This window comes from Copidosoma floridanum, unplaced genomic scaffold, assembly GCF_036245765.1.
Source record: "Copidosoma floridanum isolate Cflo_tuat_1 unplaced genomic scaffold, Cflo_Japanese_pri ptg000021l, whole genome shotgun sequence".
In the NCBI taxonomy this organism is placed as follows: domain Eukaryota; kingdom Metazoa; phylum Arthropoda; class Insecta; order Hymenoptera; family Encyrtidae; genus Copidosoma; species Copidosoma floridanum.
The window spans coordinates 11,500,875-11,520,910 of NW_028321898.1; the positions used below are offsets into that span (position 1 = coordinate 11,500,875).

General features: G+C 42.9%; 1 protein-coding gene across 1 annotated transcript in view; it reads right to left on the bottom strand.

Annotated features, from left to right (window-relative positions):
* The window catches only part of Dpp10 (Dipeptidyl peptidase 10), a 1,604,019-nt gene that overhangs the window by 674,797 nt on the left and 909,186 nt on the right, over window positions 1-20,036 (bottom strand). Inside the window, exons 11-18 of the mRNA XM_089594726.1 lie at window positions 11,821-12,232; window positions 10,969-11,112; window positions 10,773-10,909; window positions 10,522-10,681; window positions 10,287-10,415; window positions 10,002-10,185; window positions 8,206-8,502; window positions 7,839-7,959 (exon numbers count right to left, since the gene is read on the bottom strand). Coding sequence (XP_089450852.1) covers window positions 7,839-7,959; window positions 8,206-8,502; window positions 10,002-10,185; window positions 10,287-10,415; window positions 10,522-10,681; window positions 10,773-10,909; window positions 10,969-11,112; window positions 11,821-12,232 — 1,584 coding nt within the window. The remainder of the gene's footprint in view (window positions 1-7,838; window positions 7,960-8,205; window positions 8,503-10,001; window positions 10,186-10,286; window positions 10,416-10,521; window positions 10,682-10,772; window positions 10,910-10,968; window positions 11,113-11,820; window positions 12,233-20,036) is intronic.

Here is a 20,036-nt window from a genome sequence, read left to right on the forward strand (position 1 = left end):
TTTACGCTAAACTTTGTTAAAGTGACCCGATAACAAATTGGAATCTCTTGTGTGTTCTTCAAATTTTAGTTTTGTTGGAAAGGAAAAAAATACTATTATACTCGTAAATTAAATAAATACTAAACTAATGATTAAATAAATAAATAAATAAAAATACCCAGAAATAGTGAAGCAAACCCGTCAGTAGATGACTCTCTTATACAACAGTTTTCAAATGTTGCACAAGGATTAAGTACGACTTATTCATTAATGTGCATAAATCAAGCATCTCGATACATACCTTCTTATGACGGGTACTCAACTTCCTTAAAAGACTTTTTACAAGATGTTGAAAATGGATGAACTCTAATAACAGCCGCTTAAGAACCTATGTACGTTCGCAAAGTTATTTCTGGACTCAAAGGCAAAGCTCGAGAGAGACTAGTAGGTTCTACTTCTGCATCAATTGATCAGTTAAAAAAACATCTGAAACAAGAATTTTCACCAACCAAATCATATCATGAATACATGGCAGAACTTTTAAATACTACAATGAAACAAAACAAAACAGTTCGAAATTTTTATCATAGAAAATTCTTTACCAGAAACTACCTTAACAGACCTTTTGACAGAATTGAATGATGAGAAACTCAAGACAACACAAAAACCACAACTTAAAAAATTAGCGCTACAAACGTTTATTAATGGTTTGCCTGTCTCGTGGAAATTAAGTATAGCACTTTCGAAGCCCTAAGGTATCCATAAAGCTTTAGAAGCTGATTGACTTACTGAACGCACTTGCCCACCAGTATATAATCAGGCCAAGTACGTTTACAAGACCGTACCCACGACCTTTACTTCTAGGACTCCTGAATCTTTGGTACCGAACGTTACCAAAATTCCTGTTTCTATCTCTACTCAATTCAACCACAAAAAAAAATTAGTCGGTTTTAATGACCTATTGACCCACAATAGAAATTTTTTTCAGCATACCTACTATAAAAATGATGTCAAGATGACTTAATAAGAATTCGACAAGTATGGTCGAAAAATTGTACATCCCGCACTTAGCTATGCACCTCAACGACGATTAAGTACCACGCCACCAAGCCGTGAACTACCACCTCCCTGGAATAATCAACCTAATAACTATTATTGCTCTCTAAATTTCCAAGAATTTCCATTTTTTCCACCACCACCCTTTTATCAACCTTACTACCCACAAATGTATTATGCCTTTCCTCATACTCAAGGCTATTCTTACCATCAACAAGCTCCATTTCAATACTACAACTAAAAACAATACCAAAGTTATAATTAAGAACGATACCAAAACTCTCGCTTTCACTCTCCAAAAAACGAGAACAAGGTTGGACATGACAGCGAGTTTGAATCCGATGACACGTCTGAAATCAATAATGGCAATAAAATCTACGGAGCCTTTCAAGCAAGAACAATAAGAAATTCACCAGGAGTTAAATTACGTTGCGCAACATTTCAGAATAATTTGGAAATTCTTAAATTAGATTCAGGCGCCGAAGTAAATGTCATCAGTTATAACGCATTAAAGAACGGCTCAGAAATTTATTGTGATAATACGATTAAATTAGAAGGAATAGCCCCACAGCAAATATACACTCTAGGTACCGTAACGGTAAATTTGTCTGATACAGATCATGAATTTCACGTTATGAGTCCAGAATCACCAATAAACAATGTATGTATTTTAAGAGATCCATTCTTTACGCAAAAAAACGCTAGAATCGATTACGGATTAAATAAATTAATAGTTAAAAGCAGACCAATTGAGCCTATACCTGTTTTGTACGAAGATAATAAAATCTACTCTAGAAAATTAATTAAAACACAAAAAAACCTTAAGATTGAAAACAAAACAGAGTTTCGAATCAACTTTTGAAAAATTTATTTTTCCTTTCCACGATGGAGATAAAATACCCACACTCCTACGCGATACTAATCATTATAATTCTCAAGGATAAAAAGTAAGTAAAAACAGAAGTTATGATTTACTGTACGTTAGGCAAGGCGGTATAAGATTGCAAAGAAGGTCACTATTATACAATAGCTATAAACACAAGAGATGAGCTGACAAAAAGAGAAATACCCCTGCAAAAACTTGAACCTTTTGACGTCATGGAATGTCAAGACTTTTTTGACACTGACTTCGAAGAAAACGATTTAAACAATTAAAAAAATCGCAGTGAATTTATAATAGATAAGTGAAAAACATTTTATCGCTCAAAAGCTAGTTTTTAAGGAATAAGAAAAGTTGTGGAAAAATAAGCTCACTTTTTTTACATTCCAGGTGACCTGGCTCCTCGTACTTCTATTATGACTGATAAAATACTTATGATAGACAACCATCCTGTATATGTTAAACAATACCGCTACTTCTCATCATTACACCAAAAAATTCGAACTCAAATGGAATAATTACAAGCAGACGGTACAATTATAGAATTAAATAGCCCTTATAGTAGTTAGTCCTCTCTGGATAGTACCCAAGAAACAAGGACCTGATGAAACAAAAAGATATAAATTAGTAATAGACTACCGTAAACTAATCGAAAAAACCATCCCTGATGCTTATCCACTACTGAACATTACTAAAACTTTAAAGCACATCGAAGGCTAAAATTATTACTCCGTTTTGGATCTAGCTAGTGGATTCCATCAAATAAAAGTTGATCCTGCAGATAGACATAAAACTGCTTTCAGCACACCTAACGATCATTATGAATATGTAGGAATGCCGTTTAAACTATGCAATGCACCTGCAAGATTTCAACGACTAATGGACGTTATTTTATTAGGACTGTAAGGCATTTGGCTATTTATATTTCTTGATGACATAATTACATTTTTAAAAACTTCCAAAGATCATGTGACAAAAATTACTCATTGATTCGAAAAACTTTCGAAATAGATATTAAAATTACAATTTCAATACCCCAATAACCCCAAAAACCCCAATTCTCCGATAACATATGCTGCTTTTAGTACATGCACTCATCAGCCAGGGGAAGAATAAAGCATTTTGTGGTGCTTGCAAAAAATGCAGCTTACGAAAGCGAGCTAGACACGGATGCCAGTTCCCAGGAACCCCGAGTCCTTTTCAGGAATCAAGAGAATTGGCACCTCTAGCAATTCATGGCAAGCTTGCTTGCTTATGCTGTTAAATACGATGTTCTTCCTGGTGACTCTACCCAGAAGTAATGCTAACGTCGTTTGGGGGTGGAACAAAAGCAACGCGGCTTGGGGGGGATGGGTTTAGTGGGTATGGGTGGTCTTATAAAAAAAACCCACCGAGTCCCACATTACCGCAGTCCCTGCAGTGTGCATTAATGCATTTTTCCTCCCTCCACAAAAAAAAGCCATAACTACTACTACCACTACCACTATCACTACGACTACTACTACTACTACTACTACTACTACTACTACTACTACTACAACTACTACTACTACTACTACTACTACTACTACTACTACTACTACTACTACTACTACTACTACTACTACTACTACTACTACTACTACTACTACTACTACTACTACTCCCGGGTGGGGTTTTCGCTAGTTTCTCCATACTGGGCGCTTCCCCGGGTGGCGGATAGGGGCATCCTCTTGAAATAAGAGGTGACGATGGGCAGCTGAGGTGGCTCTCTATGGTGGTGGTCGGGGGCGTGGATCGGGGGGCGTGTGTGGCGCTGGCGTGTGTATCTGCGGCGGTGTGGACGGGGGACTAGTGCCCCATGCCTCCATCGGTGTGGATGTATGGGCCGGCTCTGCTTGTGCTCCTTGTTCTTCGCTTTTTGCTGCTTCCGTGAGTGGCACTCCATTGCTTGATGCGGGCCAACAAAAACTAGCACCCGTCGTGTATAGAAGTAAGCGGCGGTTAAAACATTCTTCTCAGATACATGCATCACACACTCTTACTAAACAAACACAGGGACACTTACGGATTGTTCTGGGTTGCGTGTGGCGGGTCCTTTTCCGGGCTTGCGTTGGGGGCCCGGCCACGGGTGAAGCCGGATGATGAGGCCCGGGTAAGTCTGGGTAACCACATCTGATATGGCTGTACGCCTCATGAACAAAAAAGACGTGGTGGGCCGACTAATCTAGGCTTACTACCACTGAGGAGGCTATATGGCGGCACCTTAGTGCCTTACGCCAGCCCGTTTTGTTGGGTTGTCTGCGTGGTCTCGGGACTGTACGCCTGCCGCTCGTCTCGCTGGGATGATCGTTGTGTACCAACAAATACATACATTACACACGAACACCCTTCTTACACTGGTTACTCAACGCCAGGGCAGTCTCCGCGGGTGGGACTGAGGGAGAGTGGCGACTCCCGGCCGGCCCGAGCAAGTAGCATCTCTCTCTGGTAACAGAGAGGGCTGCTGCCCTGGTTTTAACCCTTTCCAAATGCTTATTTTTAGGAAAAAAAGGGTAGTGCTGGCCTTCGCGGGTCAGTACGAAACTAAAAAGATGCCAAAATGAAAAACGTCGATGTAAAACAGGTACCCCAGGCGGTAACCTCTCTGAGGGAATCCGCCGTCAGTTCCGATCCGGTGAAAGCCCGGGTGACTGACGCAGGCCCCACGGATTCTGGGGGGGGCCACAAAGACGTGTCTCATGGCCAACAGGGACTGCTAAATGTTCCATGGCCTTTCTTTTCAGACAAAGGACGACGAGGAAGCCTGTCGAGTATAGGCACTAACGACACCGAGGTTAGCAAGGTGTCGGTATTTAGCAACCAGACCCAGGAAGAGCTTGCCTCTTTAGAAGAAAGTGCCACTAGGCTCGGAAAAAAGCGACAGCAAGTTGCTGATAAAGTCCAATCAGCAACGAATGACATTACAGAGACGCTAAAACTGATTAATGATAAGTACGGCAACACAGCGAACGCTGTTAAAAATGGGCTCAAAGCGGCGCTTAAGCATCTTCAAGAGGCAGAGGTGCTAAGAGAACGCTGTCTTACTGAAGAAGATTTGTACATGAACGCTTGGAAGTCGTCATTTGAATCCCTGCAGTGGAGGGAAAAAAGGCCAGATAATTTCCGTCGGCATGTACAGAAACGAACCCTGAACACTGCCTTAAAGGAAATAGAACGAAGTAAGAGAAACAGGAGCCCATCGGACAGCCCTGAAAAACGCCAGCATACTATGTCTTTAAAGAAAAAGAAGACAGGTAGTGGCAAACAAGAGGAAATTCCCCTGAATGACAAAACAAGCCAGAAGAAAAAAGTGGACCCCACAACAACAGTAGTAGTAAAGATGGCTAAAGGGCAGACCTTTGCAACGGTGCTGAAAACTATGAAGGCGAACTTTGACCCCGATAAGGCTAAAGTGGCAGTCCAGAGTGTTGTCACTACAAAAAAAGGAGACATACTTATTAAAGCCAAAGGTGTAGAGAATGCTACTGCATTCTCACAGCAAATTGAAAAGTCGGTAGCCGGACAGGGTACCATGAAAATGAGCGACAGAAAAGTGACATTAGAGGTCCGAGACCTGGATGCCATTGTAGAGGAAGATGAGGTCAAAGAGGCTTTCGCTAGGACTTTTGGACATCAGAGCCAGGAGCTAGAAGTTGCTCTCTTAAAGCCAAATGCCAGAGGACAGAGGCTGGCTTTAATCAAGGTGGACGAAACAACTGCCAGGCAAGTAGAAAAGGAAGGCAGGTTACGAGTTGGCTTTGTAAGCTGCCGAATTCGAAGAAGAATCGAAGTAACAAGATGTTTTAAATGCCTGGGATATGGACACGTCTCGGGCAACTGTAGGGAAGAAAACAGATCCAAGCTTTGCTTCCGGTGTGGAAGCTCAAACCACCGGAAGAAAGAGTGCCTAGGTCCAGCACGGTGCTTCCTTTGCCCAACAACGGACAACAAGCACGAAGCAGGCAGCGGAAGCTGCCCTTCATTTAGAAGAGCCCTGAAAGAGGCCAGGGATAAGGCCCAAGCAGGGTCAAAATAAGGCAGAAAGGCCTTCAGTGGAAAGACAGGCTTATGTGGACCCACGCTGCGCTGGGTACTTTTTACCTATCAGCAAGGGAAAGCATTAAGCTTATAGTGGTGCTGGCTGAGTAGGCGGCCTACTATGAAGCGCTAGACAGGGTGCTGGTTCTCAGGGACCCCGAGTCCTTTTCAGGACTCGAGAGCATCAGCACCTCTAGCAAATGGTGGCGAGTTAGCTCGTTAATGCTGTGAGACGCGATGGTCTCCCTGGTGGCTCCACCCCGAAGTAATGCTAACGCGGTTCCGGGGCGGATCAAAAGCCACGCGGCATGGGGGGGGTTTTAGTGGGTATGGGTGGTCTAATAAAAAAAATCCACCGAGTCCCACACTATCGCTGTCCCTGCGGTGTGCCTCAATGCATTTCCCCTCCCTCCACAAAAAAAAAAAAAAAAAAAAAAAAAAAAAAAAAAAAAACTACTACTACTACTACTACTACTACTACTACTACTACTACTACTACTACTACTACTACTACTACTCCTACTACTACTACTACTACTACTACTAGTACTACTACTACTACTACTACTACTACTACTACTACTACTACTACTACTACTACTACTACTACTACTACTACTACTACTACTACTACTACTACTACTACTACTACTACTACTACTACTACTACTACTAGTACTACTACTACTTCTAGTGGTTCTGTCTGGTCACAGAGAGGGCTGCTGCCCTGGTTTTAACCCTTTCCAAATACTTATTTCTAGAAAAAAAGGGTAGTGCTGGCCTTCGCGGGTCAGTACGCCATTAAAAAAGATGCCAAAATGAAAAAAGTTGATGCAAAACTAGTACCCCAGGCGGTTACCTCTCTGAGGAAATCCACCGGCAGTTCCGATCCAAAGGAAGCCCGGGTGACTGTTGCAGGCCCCACGGATTCTGGGAGGGGGGGTCACAAAAACGTGTCTCATGGCCATCAAGGACTGCTTAATGTTCCATGGCCCTTTCTAACGGACAAAAGACGAAGAGAAAGTCTGTCAAGCATAGGCACCAACGACACCGAGGACAGCAACGTTTCAGTATTTAGCCACCAGACCCAGGAGGAGCTTGCCTCTTTAGAAAAAAGTGGTGCTAAGCTCAGAGTAAAGCGACAGCAAGTGGCTGATAAAGTCAAATTAGCAACGAAAGATATTACAGAGATGCTACAACTAATAAACGATAGTACGGCAACACAGCAAATGCTGTTAATAATGGGCTCAAAGCCGCGCTTAAGCACCTTTATGAGGCAGAGGTGCTAAAAAAAGGCTTTCTTTATGAAGAAGAAGTGTGTGCAAACGCTTGGAAGTTGTCGTTCAAATCCCTGCAGTGGAGAGAACAACGGCGAGATAATTTCCATTGGCATGTACAGAAAAGAACCCTGAACACTGTCCTAAAGGAAATAGAACGAAGTAAAAGAAACATGAGCCCATCGGACAGCCCTGAGAAGCGCCAGCAAACCATGCCTCTAAAGAAAAAGAATACAGGCAGTGGCAAACAAGAAGAAATTCTCCTGAATGAAAAAACAAGCCAGAAGAAAAAAGTTAATGCGACAACAACAGTAGTAGTGAAGATGGCTGAAGGGCAGACCTTTGCAAAGATGCTGAGGACGATGAAGGCAAACTTTGACCCTGATGAGGCTAATGTGGCAGTCCAAAGTATTGTCACTACAAAAAAAGGAGACATACTTATTAAGGCCAAAGGTGTAGAGAATGCTGCCGCATTCTCACAGCAAATTGAGAAGTCAATAGCCGGACAGGGTACTGTCAAAATTGTGACAAGAATTTTTCGGCCAGGAAAACAGCCGTCCCGAATTCCCTCACAAAAACTCGCTTACTTACTCCTCCTCGTCTCTCTCCACTGGATTCCTCTCCTCTGGGAGGTCTGCCGCCGGTGCTCGATTCGGGAACGCCGAACACTTCTGAAAAGAAACCTAGAAGGGGACTTCTGGGCACCAACTACAAAAAAATATTTTCCTGGTATCACTTTCACAGCGCACGAGCGCTATTTATTCTCCCTTTTCTACTTTTTACAAGTCCCACCTCAGTCTCTCTCTCTCTCTCTCTCTCTTTTTCCAAGGTTCATAGCTGCCTACATGCAATTTTTGGTGCTCCATGTTTTTATGCTTAAAGTTTTTATTCATACCTCCGTTGGAGTTATTTACAGTTGGCATACACTCCTCGGAGCCCAGGGCAGGCTTTCACCTTGTGTTCTGGTGTTTCGGCTTCCTGGTGCCCGTGGTCAAGGCATTGTTTTCTTTCTGGTGCTGCCATAACCTTGGTGATCGTCATCGGTATCCTTTCGCCCTGATCCTGGTGTTGCAGAGGGGTTGCCGGGTGCTGTCTCAACCACTCTGACACGGAGTTGCCTTGTTGTGGGCCCACAGGATACCCTGAATCGTGACGGGTCTGATCCTGGGCTACTGTTGTTCCAAGGGGATGCATGACGTTCACCGCCAATTTTTGATTTGGCTGCCCCTGCGTTGGATCCTGGTTCGTGACCTAGTGTGTACGGTATGTTCTGGTGTGTTTACTGTGAGTTGCCTTTTTTCTTTTGGCTCACCATCTCCAGGTACAACCTCGATTAGATTGTGACCTTGGCTTGTAGGTACACCTAGCGTGATTTTTATTGACTCACATTGTATTAGCTTGAGAGTGTTTTTATCGATCGTTGTATCAACATAGATACAGTTGTTTTTAATAGCTACATTTCATTATATCTACTGTTTACCAACCGTTGGGTTCACGAGTATTATCATTTTTGAAGTAAACAATCGAGAGTGCGCGAGCGAGAGAGCGCGCAAAAGAGAGAGTCAGCGTTTCTTGTATGAATGTTGTGTTTAGTACTCTACGTGTAACTTAATAAAAGGCATTTAGTTTTATGTATTTAACTAATATGTATTTTGTGTGTGTATTCAAATTATACCATGCCATAACTGTCTTGTAGTTTGCGCTTATTACTCGCCTGCAAACAGTATTGAATTAATCTGTAAATTTATGCCAAACTCGTGCCGTTACTATTTTACTAATTTATTTTCTCAATGTTCTAACTGTGCCCATTGTTATTATTGTTATATTTGACATAAACTGCTGCAGATGAGCAGCCAAGTTCCTCAGTACCCGAAGTGCTCTAGATCGGTATCTAGTCGCGGCAGATCGTGCGCGTCGTGTCACTGCACTTATCACAAAAGCTGTGCGCTGCAGTTGCTTTCTGCTAAGGGCGCGGATTCCTGTTGCACGCGAGAGTTTTGGGATTTGGCTAGGGGTTTAGCATCGGCACGGCCGCGTCACCCTTCGCGTCTTCCCGCAGACTGGCGCTCGTCCACCCGGTTGTTGGGCGACGAAGTGACGGATTCAATTGCCGGTCAGCTTGCTGTGCCCTTGCGTCTGCCGTTCACGATAGCATCGAATGATTGCTGACTTAGATAAAAGTGCTTCTGCGTCGTGAGAATTTAAGGTGACTGGAGTGCCGTTGAGTGCAAATGTTGAGCCTCTTGTATTTGTTAAGAGAATTCTTGCGTTATTGAGCTTGCAGGGACTTTGTGCCGATATATTGAGGGTGACTGCTTTGCGGCGCCGTATCTACGAGCATCTTCAGCTTTTAGCCTACAACTTGTCACACTACGATATTGATATTCTCTCGATCTCAGAAACGTGGTTAACGCCTTATCACTGACTTGGTGCGCAACGACAGAGGGTTGAGGGCTCCCAGTGGTAGACGCCCTTATATGCAGGGTGGTGGAGTGACGTGCTACGTGCGCAGTGATCTTCGCTATGGCATTGTCTCGGCTCCTCAGATAACAAGGTTGAATGAGACGGAATATCTGATTTTAAATATTAGGATTTGGGCTGGTGTGCGTATTCTGATGGCTTCGGTGTATCGGCGCCCGAAGGGGGACGTTCTATCTGAGTTTTTCGATACCCTTCAACGTGTGGCTACTGGCTTCTCAAACATCATCGTAGCGGGAGACCTGAACTCAGATCTTCTTAGTAATGACTACTATGGGACTCATTTGCGTGGCCTGCTTTCTGAGAATTCGCTGTACGCGGTTCCATTTGGTGCAACGCATCACTGTGCCACTGCTGATACTTGGCTCGATGTCATACTGGTGGATTCCGAGCATAAAGTGCGTTCTTTTTGGTCTTCCGACGCCCCATGTATAAGTGGACACGATTTTTTGTATGCTGAATATAATATAATGCAGCACCCCGTGTATTGGTTGGGAAGCTTGTTCATGATTTTCGCAATTTTAAAGCGGAGACTTTTTGAGCGGATGTCTGCTCACGGCTGCCGAGCTTGAGCGTTTCCGATGTCCCCATGAGTATCGATCACCTGGTGCATGGTTTCGGTGCGGCCGTGGTCCCCCTTCTCGATGTTCATGCTCCTCTGGTGCAGCGTACCGCACGTCACGGGCCTGCACCTTGGTTCAATCGTCAATTAAGGGAGCGGTGTAAGACTCGCAATAGACTCCATAAGGAAGCAAAGAGGACTTGGAGAGCGCCGAGGGACTGGCTCAGTACCGTCGTGTGAGAGCGATATTGAAGAAAGACATATCAGCGGCGCGAGATGAGAATCTGCGGCGGTCTCTAGAAGGTTCGCGTAGCTCAGCGATCTGTTGGAGGCTCTTGCGCAGGTTTGGCTTGTTGGGTGGCACTTCTGATTCTCCGCTGACGCGTATCGCTCCCGATGTTTTGTCGTGTCATTTTTCTGATGCCGCCTGTGTGCATCCCCCGTGTAGCGTCGCGGAATTGCGACAAATTTTGGCTGTTACCGGGACTGATGGGGTCAGATTCTCCTTTCATCATGTGTCCCCCTTGGAGGTTCGTTAGGCCATGGCAACATGCATGGCTAAAACTACAGGCCGTCGTTCCGATGGTTTGTCCTTGCGTTATTTTTGTGATTTTATGTCTGTTGTCGTCCCATTTTTAACGTTTATTTTTAATCATTCATTCGTTACATGTACTTACCCGACTGATTGGAAAAAATCGGCTATTGTCCCTTTGGCTAAGATTTCTCTACCAGCCGATCCGAACGATGTGAGGCCAATTGCGAATTTGGGCCACTTTGCTAAGGTATTTGATGTAATTGTCGCGCAGCAGGTGTCGTCGTTCCTGGAGAACCAGAATTTACTTTCACTGATGCAGTCGGGCTTTAGGCGCCACCATAGTACGCAATTGGCACTCTTAAAGATTACCAAGGACATCCGTTTGGGGATGGAGTGCGGTGTGATTACAATACTTGTATTATTTGACTTTAGAAGGGCTTTTAATTCGATTGGTCATGCCGTGCTCCTGCGTATTATGGCTGACATGGGTTTTTCTGCCGACGCTAATGCGTGGTTTCACAGTTATCGGGTCGATCTCAAGTGGCATTGGATTTAAGCGGTGATTGTACGGCTTCCTTGCCCAGTACTTCGGAAATACCACAGGGCTCTTCCACGGAACCTATTATTTTTCTCATCTTTATAAATTCGGTACTGTCGGTGCTGCGCAATAGCGTGGGTGTGCTTTTCGCGGACGACCTGCAGTGCTATATCCAAAGTGCACCATCCGATGCACGTCACACGATTCATTTGTTGAACTAGGACATTAGCGGTGTAGTGGCATGGTTGGACGAGCATGGGTTGGATTTCAGCTGGAATAAGCTCAAGGCAACAATGATGGGTACCCGTCAGCAATTGTTGCGTGTTGACAAGGCGGTTTTACCGCCTATCCTGGCTGGCACGCATGTCATTCCTTGAAGTGACTGTGTAAAGGACTTAGGTGCTTATCTCACCGACGATCTCACTTGGAATAGGCATGTGGCTGCTATTCGCTTACGGGTGCACGGTCTTCTCTATCATTTGCGATACAAGGGCAGATTGCTGTCCACTAAATTTTGAGAAAAGTTGGCTACGGCACTCATATGGCCGCATTTTTATTATGCTTGCTTGGTTTTCGCAGGTCTTTCTGGTTACTTGGCCACAAAACTCGACTGCTTGTGTTATACTGTTGTTCGTTTTATTTTTAATCCTAGACGTGACGCCGCCCTGGGGCCGCTCTATGCCAGACTTAAGTGGTTGCGCCCTGGCGCTCGACGAAACTACTTTCTTGGTGTTAGCACTTATAGGATCCTTACCATTGCGAAGCCAAGTTACTTGTTTGACCTTTTCCCTGCGGCACGTGAGGGGCTGAGACGTTCCGAGAGGCGCGTGCCTTCGTTGTTTGAGAGACCTCGTGCAACGCTCGCCACCTATAAGCAGTCGTTTTCGCAAATGGCTACGTGGTTTTGGGATCTTATACCGGCGCGTATCCGTTTATCCGAAACTTTAACTGAATTCAAGAGTTCTTTGTACAGGAAACTATTAGCCGAGGCCGATGGCATGGTATAAAAAATTGAAAAATAAAATGATAATTATTCGTTACTATTTGTAATTATAAAATCTGGCAAAGTGCTTAGTTATTATTGTTTAACTATATGTTACTTAGATGCTTATAATTTATTGTAAACTAGCACCATACCTAATGGATGCAAGCCATTGTAATTATGTTAGTTCAATTGTTAATGTGTTATTCTTAAGTTATAACTATATATTTGTTATACTCTTTGCGGTTATTATATTTCCTTATTTACCTATGTAATATTTGATGTGTTGCCATTCAGGTGTTTCACCCTTGGCATTGATAAATTCGTTTACAATCAAAAATCTCTCTCTTTCTGTGTAGGTATGTATATGTATATATATACATATATATATATATATATATATATATATATATATATATATATGTGTGTGTGTGTGTGTGTGTGTGTGTGTGTGTGTGTGTGTGTGTGTGTATACATATATTGTTCCACTGTCCTCGAGGTAGATGTCCTGGGGTGAGCGCCTCCTTGTCGTCCTCCGTCGGCCTTAACCTTTATTCGGTTGGCGGTGACCCGTACCTGAATCTCTCACTCACACGCACACGCTCGCACACAACCCCACTCACACCTCGTGTCTCTCGACCTTTCTCGAATGCCCTGAACTCTGATAACACCTCTACCCACGACTACATCCCCTTATCACATCTACACACACTCACCCGCGCTCGCTCAGATCGTTCCAACACTATCCCGTATACCACCTGGTGCACTGTTTACAACACACTTACCTCCTGGTTATCCTTGCGGGGTACAACTATCTGGAACTCGTCTCACTCGTCGTGACGGCTTGGCAATGCTCTCGGCCTTAGGCGATCTCCGTTGCTCTTGTACGATGGTCCCTCGCAAATTCCCTTATTCTAGCCTCAGCTGCTCTCTCGTTATGCTCGACCTTGACCCAGCTATCCTCAATCCCTTCCTCTGCCCTATCACTTCCCTATCTCTCACAAATTCTTTTATCCAGCCTACTCTGCTCTTAAATATCTCCTGTTCTCGTCTCGCGGATGCTCGTCATTATTCTGGTCTTCTCTCTGTCGTGATTCCTGCAATCCTCCTTGACTCTGCTCTCTCTGATGCCTCTCGCGGTACTTATTCTGCTATACTATGCAGAAAGTCTGCATAGACCAGCGTGCCCCTCCCGTCACATCTCGGAACCTCCAACGTTCCTAAAATCCAATAAATTGTTGGAGGTTTCCAAAACTAAACTCCTAATGCGACAACCTGGCCCTTGGTTTTCTCCCAACGCATCGCGAACTCCTCCATCTCCCCTCTCTTTCTTACACTCACACTCTCTCAACAATACCTCACACACCGTCAACTGCTCTCGTTGCCGCTTGTCCTCCTCTCTCCTCTTGGCTCGTAGTCCGTGGCATCGAGAACACACATTAAAAATGTGTTGTGAAACGATACATATATAAGACATGTACAGTATCATAAGACTCAGTAGCCGCCAATGACTCGCCAAAAATATAGGTATGTAGTGACGTGATAGCTTCAGCTACCACGTCACAAAATAAGCAACAAAAAAGTGACATTAGAGGTCCGAGACCTGGATGCTATTGTAGAGGAAGATAAGGTAAAAGAGGCTTTCGTTAGGACTTTTGGACTTAAAAGCCAGGAGCCAGAAGTAGCTCTCTTAAAGCCAAATGCCAGACGACAGAGGCTGGCGCTGATAAAGGTGGACGAAGCAACTGTCATACAAGTAGAAGAAGAAGGCAGGTTACGAGTTGGCTTCGTAAGCTGCCGAATACGAAGAAGAATTGAAGTAACAAGATGTTACAAATGCCTGGGATATGGACACGTCTCAGGCAACTGTAAGAACGAAAACAGATCGAAGCTTTGCTTCCGGTGTGGAAGCTCAAACCACCGGAAGAAAGAGTGTCCAGGCCGAGCACGGTGCTTCCTTTGCCCAACAACGGACAACAAGCACGAAGCAGGCAGCGGGAGCTGCCCTTTATTTAAAAGAGCCCTAAAAGAGGTCAGGGAAAAGGCCCAAGCAGGATCAAAATAAGGCAAAAAGGCCTTGAATTGGAAGACAGGCTTATGTGCCCCCACGCTGTGCTGGGTACTTCTTACCTATCAGCAAGGAAAAGCATTAAGCTTATAGTGGTGCTGGCTAAGTAAGCGGCCTACTATGAAGCGCTAGATAAGGTGCTGGTCCTCAGGGATCCCGAGTCCTTTTCAGAACTCGAGAGCATCAGCACCTCTAGAAAATGGTGGCGAGTTAGCTCGTTAATACTGTGAGACGCGATGGTCTCCCTGGTGGCTCCACCCTGAATTAATGCTAACGCGGTTCCAGGGTGTATCAAAAGCCATGCGGCATGGGGGGGGTTTAGGTGGGTATGGGTGGTCTAATAAAAAAAATCCACCGAGTCTTACACTACCGCTGTCCCTGTGGTGTGCCTTAATGCATTTTTCCTCCCTCCACAAAAAAAAAAAAAAAAAAAAAAAACATCTACTACTACTGTTATAGCGAAGGTTATAACATTCTTCTCAGATACAGGCTCTACCTCCTTACTACACTAACCATATAGCGGCACCTTAGTGCCTTACGCCAGCTCGTTTTGTCGGGTTGTCTGCGCAGTTATGGGACTGTACACCTGCCACTCGTCTCGCTGGGATAACTGTAGTAAACCAGCATATGCATACATTACTCACGAACACCATTCTTAGACTTGTTACTCAACGCCAGGGCAGTCTCCGTGGGTGGGATCAAGGAAGAGTGGCGATTTCTGGCCTACCTGAGCAAGTAGCGGTTCTCTCTGGTAACAGAGAGGGCTTCTGCCATGGTTTTAACCCTTTCCAAATATTTATTTTTAGAAAAAAAAGAAGTGCTGGCCTTCGCGGGTCAGTACGACATTTGAAAAGATGCCAACATAAAAAACGTCGATGCAAAACCTGTACCCCACGCGGTAACCTCTCTGAGGGAATTCACCAGCAGTTCCGATCCGGTGAAAGCCTGGGCGACTGTCACAGGCCCAACGGACTATTGGTGGTTAGGGGGGGGGGGGAACAAAGACGTTTCTAATGGCCAACAGTATAACAGTAGGATATGGGTGGTCTAATAAAAAAAATCCACTGAGTCCCACACTACCTCTGCCCCTGTGGTGTGCCTTAATGTCTTTACCCTCCCTCCATAATAAAAACTACTACTTCTATCACTACTACTTTTATTTCTACTACAACTATTACTACCACTTCTACTACAACTCCTGGAGGGATTTTTTTAGCTTGTTTCTCTATACCTGGCATTTCCCTGGGTGGTGGATAGGGGCACGCTCTTAAGATCTGAAATAAGACAGGGCAGTTAGGGTGGATATTCAAGGTGGCAGTGGAGGGGGGGCGCGGATCGGAAGGCTTGTGCGACGCTGGCGTTTTTATCTGTATCTGTGGGAACCTGAGCCTTTTGCTTTCTGCTTTCATTGGTGTGGATGACAAGTTGTTTCAGATAACGTGCGTTAGGGTCTCTCTCTGGCTGTCATGAGGGGCCTGGTGGCAGGTGAAGCTGGACGATGAGGCCCGGGTAATTCTGGGTAATTACATCTGATATGGCCGCCCACCTTATAAGAAAAGACGTGTTAAGCTGACTTAACTAGGCTTACAATCACTGAAAAGGCTGCATAGTAACAGTTTTAGTGCATTTCATATACCAGCTCGTATTAGCAGGTTGTCTGCGCTGGTCTCGGAATTATATGCCTGCTTCTCATCTTACTGTGACGGCTGTAGTGTACCAAAGTAAACATACACCATACACAATCACTACTTTAACACTTTTCACACAACGCCAGGACAGTCTTTATGAGTAGGACTGAGGGAGAGTGGCGACCTTTGGATGGCCCGAGCAAGTAGCGCCTATCTTTGGCAACAGAGTGGGCTGCTTCGCTGGTCTTGACCCATTCCTTATACTTTTTTTTGGCAAAAAAGGGAGTGTTGGCTTTCACTGGTCAACACGATCTTAAGAAGAACTCAAAATAAAGAACATCAACGTTAAACTAGTACCCCAAGCGGTAACCTCTATCCAAGGCAGCGGGTGATGTTGGATGATGAGGCTCTGATAATGCTAAGTAACAACATTATAACTGGTAGCACGCCTAGTTAATAAAAAAAAGTGGTGGGCTGACTAGTCTTTGCTTACTGCCAGTAAGGACGCTGCATGGTGGCACTCTTAGTGCATTGCTTACACCAGCTTGTTTTGGTGAGTTCTCTTTTCCGGTTGTGGAATTGTATGCTTGCTGCGTGTTGCACTGAAGCACTTTTGTTTTTCTACATAAACACTCACTACACTCAATCACTCTTTTAAAAGTTCTTACACAACGCCAGGGCAGTCTCAGTGCGTGGGATTGAGGGTGCGTGGCAATTCCCGTCCTGCCCGAGCAAGTAGCAGTTTTCTCCGAAAACATGGAGCATTGCTGCCTTGGTTTTAACCCTGTCCAAATCTTTATTTTTAGAAAAAAAGTTATTGCTAGCCTTCACGGGTCAGTACGTCACAAAAAAGATGCCAGAAATGAAAAACGTCGATGTAAAACTTGTACCCCAGGCAGTAACCTCGCAGAGGGAATCAGACGGCAGTTTTGATCCAGTGAAAATCCGGATAACTATTGCAGGCCCCGCAGATTTCGGGGGGGGACGGGGAAAGTAGGTACAAAGACGCTATTTCTGGTCAACAGGGACTGATGGATGTTCCGTGGCCGTTTTCAGATAAGGGACGATGAAAAAACGGTCTCGATTATTGGCAGCAACGTCAGTGTGGACAGCAACGTTACCATCTCTAATAATCAGACGCAAGACAAGCTTGAATCGTTGGAAAACAATAGTGCAGAGCTAAGAACAATGCGAAATGAAGAGATTGAGTCAGTTTAGCTTGCAATTAGTGAGCTCAAAAAAACACTCGAAGCTGTAAACGAGAAGTATGAAAATACTGCCAAGGTAGTATAAAATGGTATTAAGGGGGTAAGAGTGGTACAGCCAGTCTTAAAAGTTAATTCAAATTAAAAATAAGTGTATTTTATGACTATTCTTAATAAATCATGTGAGCTATTTCATATCGTACAGCAGAAGATTACTTTTTTTTTAGTATAATTTTTTTTTTTTAATAGAAGTTTTATTTTTCATCTGCTGTATATAGATATACCAATAGCATTTTCGTAAAATTTTTAATTTAAGTTTTCTTAAACCGTGACGGCTTGCTTCCTTAAATTTGGATATGTTATTTTAATTGTTACTTACAATACATACTAGTTTTTTGAAAGAATTGTAAAAATATTTTCCAAGTTGTTGGTAAAAATGTACATGTCGTAACGATGTTCTAATAAGATTCTGTGTATAAGATACTGAGTTGGCTATTTTTTTTTTTCTCAAAAACTGTGACGCTGCGGTTCCTGAAATTTCAATATGTTGGTAACGTAATGAAAACAAACGCATTATAATTTTTTCGAAAACTGTCTTGAGAAATTTATTTTTTGCTCTAACCCCCTTAATGCTACTCTTAAACAACTGAAAGCAACTGAGGATACCAAAGGATTTGTCCTTGTCAAAGAAGACAACGATACTAAATGGTGGAAGGAACGTTTCAAATTCCTGCAATACGGGGAAAAGAAAAGAGATAATTTCCGTCGGCACGTGCAAAAAAAGACTCTGAACATAGGCCTTAAGGAGACAGCACGTACAAAAAAACAGGAGCCTATCGGAAAGCCCTAAAAAGTGGTAAAAAGCTGACGATTTAATTGAAAGAGGGCTATTGGTAGCAAAAGGAAAGAAGCCTCTCCTCACAAAAGCAGTGGCCAGAAAAAAGTACCTTGTATAATGACAAAAAACCTGGTAAAGGTTAGGGAAGAAAGAACCTTTACCAGAATACTAAAAATGATGTTGGCTGGCTTTATCTCCGAAAAGACAGGAGCTGTGGTCGAGAGTGTCATTGCCACCAAGATAGGAGATCTGCTTTTAAAATCCAAAAGAGTAAAAAATGTTGTGAATTTTACCCAACATGTAAAAGAGTCAGTGGCTGACCAACGAATGGTGGTAAATACTGCACATAAATTGACCCTCGAAAGTCAAGATTTGGATAGCATCGTTAAAAAACATAAAATTGAGGAGTCTATTTAAAAGATTATCGAAAACGAAAATCAAAAGCTAAAGGTCCAACTCCTCAAGGCAAACGGTAGAGAACAAAGAATGGCCTTAGTAACCCTTAATAAAGCAACTGCCAAGCAAGTAGAACACTAAGGCAGAGTCGAAGTTGGATTTTTATCTTGCCGTGTAAGAAAAAGGCTCACTGTGATAAGGTGCTTCCGATATCTGTTATATGGACATGCATCCAATGACTGCAAAAACGAAGATAGAGCAAAGCTATGCTATTGATGCGGTAGCTCAAACCACTGCAAAAAAGATTGCAGGAGTACAGCATGATAATTCCTGTGTCAGATTGTGATAGAGAATTCTACTGGAATGCATATTCTAAGTGTGAACTGCCCAAAAAATATATTTGTTTTAAATGAGAACTTGTCAAAAAAAGATTTAAAAATACAAATTCAAAGGGTGTTTTCGGCTAATTCTTTATACCGGTAAAAGTAATTCATAAAAATAACTGTACTTTTTCAAATTAATTGGCTTAAGTAACGTGGTATTTAATTGCTGATTGCTAGAACCTAATATTTTAAATGTTTAACAGTGCCATGACAAAACTTTTTTACAGACATAATCTTGTACATAGCCTTTACTATGGTAGGTGACTTTTTTCCTATATTTATTTGAAATCCATACACGTCACAGCTTTTATGTTGTTCTCTTTAGTACTTATAAATAACAAAATAAAACGAACGAATTTTACAAAGAGTGTTAGACATAAACATTAAGTTGATACCTTGTGAAAACATTATTATTGCAACATATCGTTTACACGTGACATTCCATCCACCTTTGCAACTACATATACAATCGAATTTTTTCTTATTTTCTTTTTAGTTACAATAATAATAATCTTGTGGAAAGCTTTAAGCAGATTGCTGGAATTTAATACAAACAATATTATTTAGGCTTTGTTGATAGGTATCAAGGTTATACTATAAAATATTACATAATTAGTGTCTTCAATGTTTTCTCTTTCAATAAATGTCCTTTTTTCATCACCTACGTAACTAATTTAATCACAAATTGAAATTAAATATGATATTTTTGTCATAAAATAGGTAGGCCCCAGTAGAGTTCTCTTTCTAGCCACTAGGGTGGCGCTAGTAGTAGTTTAGTGCATCAAATTTCTTATAATCCACTGCTATGCATGCATCAAAGGTATTGCAATCATCGTCGAAATGAGGATATTGAATATTACGTATGGTTCCAATAAATATTCAAGTATAGAAAAAATAAGCGATTATAAAAAGTGTACTGTAGAAATAAATAAAATACGGAGTACAGCTGTGTTACAGAGTGTTCCCACGCTAGCTAGTTACTCGCAACTAAGAGACTGACCACAGTTTTCGAATTTTTCGATTATTTTATAAGAACTCTTTATACGCTAAAAATATCTCTAACGTTACGCTCGTACCAGTCATATATAATCAGACACGTATACCCTTAGCCACATGAGCAACAATTATGATTCAAGTCTAAAAGAAATTTAAAAAAGCATTCTGCACAGTCA